The sequence below is a fragment of the Orycteropus afer genome, unplaced genomic scaffold, assembly GCF_000298275.1.
Source record: "Orycteropus afer afer isolate SDZICR_OR568_19922 unplaced genomic scaffold, OryAfe1.0 scaffold00150, whole genome shotgun sequence".
Classification (NCBI taxonomy): domain Eukaryota; kingdom Metazoa; phylum Chordata; class Mammalia; order Tubulidentata; family Orycteropodidae; genus Orycteropus; species Orycteropus afer.
This window is the reverse complement of record NW_006921737.1, coordinates 660875-666874: the sequence shown is the minus strand read 5'-3', so window position 1 is coordinate 666874 and position 6000 is coordinate 660875. Positions and strand designations below refer to the sequence as shown.

General features: G+C 38.1%; 1 protein-coding gene across 1 annotated transcript in view; it reads left to right on the top strand.

The window, feature by feature from the left end:
* Window positions 1-6000, top strand: part of FANCI (FA complementation group I) — a 141555-nt gene that overhangs the window by 104095 nt on the left and 31460 nt on the right. The window contains exons 19-23 of the mRNA XM_007946090.1: window positions 406-507; window positions 1451-1624; window positions 1701-1822; window positions 2350-2514; window positions 3271-3450. Coding sequence (XP_007944281.1) covers window positions 406-507; window positions 1451-1624; window positions 1701-1822; window positions 2350-2514; window positions 3271-3450 — 743 coding nt within the window. The remainder of the gene's footprint in view (window positions 1-405; window positions 508-1450; window positions 1625-1700; window positions 1823-2349; window positions 2515-3270; window positions 3451-6000) is intronic.

Sequence of the window (6000 nt, the reverse complement as noted above, 5' to 3'; positions counted from 1 at the left end):
CTTGCCAACATTGGGCTTTTCAGCCTCAGCAGCCAGTAGCTGTCTGAGTGAAGAAAAGCCTCCAGCTTCAGTGGGCTGGGAGCTAGAGGCAGAGCTGAAGCCCAAGGCTGAGGGGCTTTCACCCATCCCCTAGAGCCTGGCACTTTGAACTTGGACTTAAAGCCTCCAAACTGTAAGAGAATAAACTCCTGTTTGTTAAAGCCGTCCCATTTGTGGTATATTCTTGTCAGAAAAGCACTAGGTAACCAGAACAGCAGGCCAAAGCAAAAATCTGCTGCGTTCTTCCTTAGATAGTTGTGAAACAAGTCTTAGAATGCATTAGACATTAAACAGTGCCATCAGCTTGACCAGTTAAAAAAATGAAAAGCATTCATGAGCTATGTTGTCTTTTTCTTTATATTACAGTTAAAACAGTTCTATGAGCCAAAACTGGATCTGCTGCCTCCTTTGAAATTAGAAGCTTGTATTGTGACCCGAGGTGATCAAATCTTTCTACAAGAGCCACTGGTGAGACTCTTTCTTTCTATAACCATGATTTTTACTGTTAAGGTTAGAGTTCATCTTCAGGAAGAGATGCTTTTTCCCTGTGTAGCTGTCTTCCTATCTCCCTTGTGAATTTTTGCTCTTAAATCTCACTTGTCTTTCCAGGCCCATCATCACTTTGGGTCTAAGGGTAAGACATCTCTACATCGGCAGTTTAAGAAATCAAGGCATCTGCCATTTCCTCCAAAGAACATCATTTCTTCTACTTATAAATCTTTGAGTTTATGTATACTAAATAAATATGCTTTGGAATGGAGGGAACAATGTCATCTAGGAGATAAAACCGGGGAACCATCATCATCAGCCTGAAGGGAGTATACAATTCAGACTAAGCTAGTGTTAGCACTTTGTTGAACCTTCAGAGGAGATAGCACAACATGGTTTTCTGTTCTTGTTATCTAGCCTGAAAGACATGACGAGGAGAGGATAAAAACTGAAACTCCCCACCTCATGTCACTTAGAACTCATAGCAAGAGAAGTAGGGAGTGTGGTCTTGCTGTTATGTGTGCCTTCTATGCCATGAAGTATCCTTGGCCTGGATAGGACACTGTGCTGAATTGCAGAATTCCCTTGACATAAACTATCTTTAGAGTAGCCTCTAAGACTCAAAGCAACTAGAGAGAATTTAACTCCACAATCTGGCTTCAGAGCTGTTTGGACTACATCAGTGAGAGCACATCAGATGTTGCAATCTCAAGTGTCAGTAACTTGTAAGCCTACTTCCTTTGGGAAAGGTTCAGAAAACAATGCCTCTGTTTAATTAACTTTCCCAGTTTTACTCATTCACATTGAGTTAATTTGTGATGCTAATGAATAACTAGCTTCATAGACAAGAATTTGCTGGTTATGAACAGCTTCATAGGTTATCCCTTAACACTTGAGAACATTTCATTGTTTCCTTGTACAGGCTCATCTGCTATGTTGTGTTCAGCACTGTTTGGCCTGGTATAAGAGTAAAGTGATGCCCCTACAGCAGGAAGAAGAAGAAGAGGAAGAAGAGGGATTCTACCAAGCCCTGGATGATATGCTGGAATCCATCACTAATAGAATGATTAAGAGTGAGCTGGAAGACTTCGAGCTGGTAATTGCTAGGTCCTCAGCTACACTGAATAATAGAAGTTTTTAGTAGCTTATTAATTTTATCTTGTGTCTTTTAGGATAAATCATCAGATTTTTCTGAGACTACTGATACTGGCATCAAAAATAATTTCTGTACTTTTCTTGTGATGGGAATTTGTGAGGTTTTAATAGAATATAACTTTTCCATAAGTAATTTCAGGTAAGGGGTTGCTATGATTCCATTTGTGGTTTGATGAACATTCCATTTTGTGTGTGGGGTTTGGTTTTATTTATTTATTTATTTATTTTAATTCTAGCAATATGCTGAACAGACACAGATCATGATATTATCTCTTAGGTGGATATCTAGTCTGAGATTAGACTATCTTCTTTCCACCAGAGAACACAAAAGCATATGTAAAACAGCCCTGTGAATAGTGACCCTCCAACATGCTTAGAAATTACCCAAACCCTGAACTCAAGAACTTCTAATTTGAATGGAGAAGTTTTGATTGATAATGTTCTGCACTGACTGACATAAATATAGGAGGGGGGAAAAAAGTAATAGCCCAAATAGATTGGTATGACCCAGGAAGGGCTATGTTAATGAAGATCTAGTTGTTTATAATGTTGTGTTGAAAATTTGACATCTAAAGAAGCATTATAATTATAATGTCCTTATTACTGTATGTAAAACCACAATACTCTGATGCTTGCCCTTGGTGGTCTCTTTTTCCTTTTACGCAGTAAAAACAAGTTTGAGGAGGTTCTGAGCTTGTTTATGTGTTACAAGAAACTCTCTGACATCCTTAAAGAAAAAGCTAATAAAGGCAAAACTAAACTGACCAACCGAACACATGATAGTCTTTTGTCTATGAAATTTGTGTCTGATCTTCTCACCGCTCTTTTCAGGTAAGGTTCTAAGACATTGCTTAAAGAACTTAAAGACTTTCTACCCAGATTCACTTGTATTACAGAAGGTTTGTAATTTTCTTGAAATGAAAGCTGAAATGTCCTAGATAGGCTTTTCACAGAGGTATCTCAGATTATTGAAGGGAAAATCAGAAATAATAGACTAATGAATGAAAAGATAGCGATGAATTCCAGCAAGATATTCTGAGAAAATCTATTTAAGTGACAGCATAAGGAGCCCTGGTGGCACAGTGGTTAAAAAGCACTTAGCTGCTAATCAAAGAGGTCAGCAGTTCAAACCCACCAGCCTCTCTGTGGGCGAAATATGAGGCAGTCTGCCTCTGTAAATATTTTCAGCCTTGGAAACCCTATGGGGCAGTTCTGCTCTGTCCCATAGGGTCACTGTAAGGCAGAATCGCCCAACAACAATGGGTAAGCATGAACACACACAATAACAGGTAAAAAAGGAATAAAGAAAAAGGATGGATTAAAAATACAAAGGAATAACAACAAAATAGAGAAAGAATAAGACTGACATTTAATTTTTACCAAATTTAAAGGATAGAGTCAGGGAGAAGAAAATTAGGCAGCACTCAGGGCGGTCATTATAAAAGGGCAGCCATGACAGTGACCCTAGCATGGGCTGGCTAGAAAGTCTGCTATTCAGAGTTTGCTGGTTGCTGATATTCTGAAATCTTTCAAAAGCCTAACTCCAGACCCCAATAGCAATAAGGAGAAATCTGTGTTTCTCTCTAGGGATGGTACCCAAAGCCACGAAGAAAGCCTGTCTGTTCTGAGGTCTAGCAATGAGTTCATGCGATATGCAGTAAGTGTGGCTTTGCAGAAGGTGCAGCAGCTAAAGGAAGCAGGGCATGTGAGTGGCCCTGATGGCCAGAACCCAGACAAGGTCTTTCAGAACCTCTGTGACATAACACGGTAAGCTACTCCAACCTTCAGAAGTTTGTTCCACTTACTGTGGATTCCTCAAGAGAGGAAATTGGGATTGGAGACAGTTGGAGGTATGCCCTAAGTGAAAGTATAATCACTAATATTTGGGGTTTTTTTATGGTCCTGCTTTGATGTGGATTTTTAGTCACATATAAAATATTGTTGTCTTTCCAGGAATAAACAAGGATATTACATAAATATTAAATGGTTCATCGAGTAGACATACCAGTCCTAAACCACCCTATCAACAGTACTTTCCAAAGTACTTGAAGCAAAAGCTAATAGAGCTAAAAGGAGAAATAGACAAATCCACAGTCTTAATTAGAGACAATACCCCTCTGTCAGTAATCAGTAGAACTTGTGTACTTGTGTACTGTTAGCTTGGCTGCTAACTGGAAGGTTGACAGTTCAAACCCACCAGCTTCTCCACAGGAGAACGATGTGGCAGTCTGTTTCCGTAAAGGTTTAAAACCAAAAACCAAACTCACTGCTGTCGAGTTGATCTCAACTCATAGTGACCCCTCCTTGTGTTTCCAAGGCAGTATATCTATGGAAGTAGATTGCCCAGTCTTCTTTCCGAGCCATAAAGGTTTATAGCTTGGGAAATCCTGTGGCACAGTTCTACTCTGTCCTATAGGTTCCTGTGAGTTGACAGTAATGGAGTAATCTTTATAGGAGTAGACTGCTAGGTCTTTTCTCCTCTGGAGCCACTAGCAGATTTGAATTGCTAACATTTCAGTTAGCAGTTGAGCACTCAACCATTATGCCACCAGGGCTCCTTATCAATGGAACTGTTGTTGTTGTTGTTGTTATGTGCCGTCGAGTCAGCCCCGACTCATAGCGACCCCTCCTTGGGTTTCTGAGGCAGTATCACTACGGAAGTAGGATTGCCCAACCTTCCTTCCGAGGAGTGGCTGGTGGGTTTGAACCGCCAGCCGTCTGGTTAGCAGGCAAGTGTCTTAGCCACTATGACTAGTAGATAGAAAATAAGGAAGGAGATGGAATACCTGAACAATACTGCCATCTAGCTTGATTTGATTGACATTTTTAGAACACTCTACCCAAAAACACTTCCAAAACAGATATTCCTTTCAAGTACATAGGTACATTCTCCAAGATGACCATGTTCTGGGTGGTAAAACAAACTCAACAAATTTAAAAGAATAGAAACTCGTATGTTTTCTGTCCATAACAGAATTTAATGAAAAAGCAATAATGTAGCTACCTGGGTAATCCCTAAATATTTGGAAATTAAAAAACATCCTTCTAAATAACCCATTAAGTCAAAAAGAAAGGGGAAATTAGAAAACATCTTGAATAGAATGAAAATGAAAAGAAGGGATTCCATCGACCTCTGTACTGGGTATATACTGATTGTTACCCTTACTCGGATGATTGTCTTTGTCCTGTTTAAGGCTTAATAAAAGGGTCTCTATAGAAAGAAAAAATAGATAATGAAAACAAAAAATCTGTACAGTCCAGCTAACACAGTGTTTAGGTGGAAAAATAAGTAGAAATTTATAGCATTCAGTGATTATAATGAAAAATAAGAAAGATCTCAAATCAATTATCTAAGCTGCCAAACCTTAAGGAATTAGAAAAAGAGCAAATTAAAGCAAACAGAAGGAAGTTAATAGTAAAGAAAAGGCAGAAATCAATGAAAATAGAAAAACTGTGGAGAAAATGAATGAAGCTAAAAGCTGGATCTTTAAGAAGATCAATAATTTTAATAACTCTTGGCCAGACTCATGACAAAGACATAAACTACAGTTATCTGGAAGGAAGGGAGCAGGCACATCTGATCTTACAGACATTTAAAAATTGATAATAAATATTATGAACAACTTTTAGCCAGTAAATTTTATAAATGGACATTTCTTGAATATTGCAATTTCTTAAAAAGCTCATTCAAGAAGAAATAGTTAACCTGAGTAATCCTATCTCTATTATAGAAATTGAGTTCATGGTTCAGAATTTTCCCTCAGAGGAAGCTCTAAATAATCTTCACTTGTGAATTCTAGCAAACATTTAAGGAAGAAGTAATAGCACTTCTGTGTAAACTCTTTGAGAAAGTACAAGTAACATGTCTCAACTCATTTTATGAGCCCAGAAGTATCTTAATATCAAACCTACACAAAGACATTACAAGAAAACTATAGATCATTTGCCCTCATGAATATAAAAACAAAATACTAGCAAAAATATTTTTTTTTCTTAGAATAAAAAATATCATTTTATTATTAGCTGTGTTAGAGGATGACACTCAAATCTACGCCTGGTAAAAGGGTGGTTGTATTAAGCAAGGTCCCCTACTTCCTCCCCTTTTGTAGTCACATTTCCTGAGGGGGGGAGGGAAGGAGGGAGCAGCCCCAACCTAACTTTTTTTTTTTTTTTTAAATACTAGCAATTTAACCTAAAAAATTTATGGAAAGGAAATAATTAAGTGGGATTTTTCCCAGAAATGAATGCAAGATTGGCTCACAACCTGTAAGTCAGCAATATAGTTCACCCTGTCAACAGACTAGATGAGAAAAACTA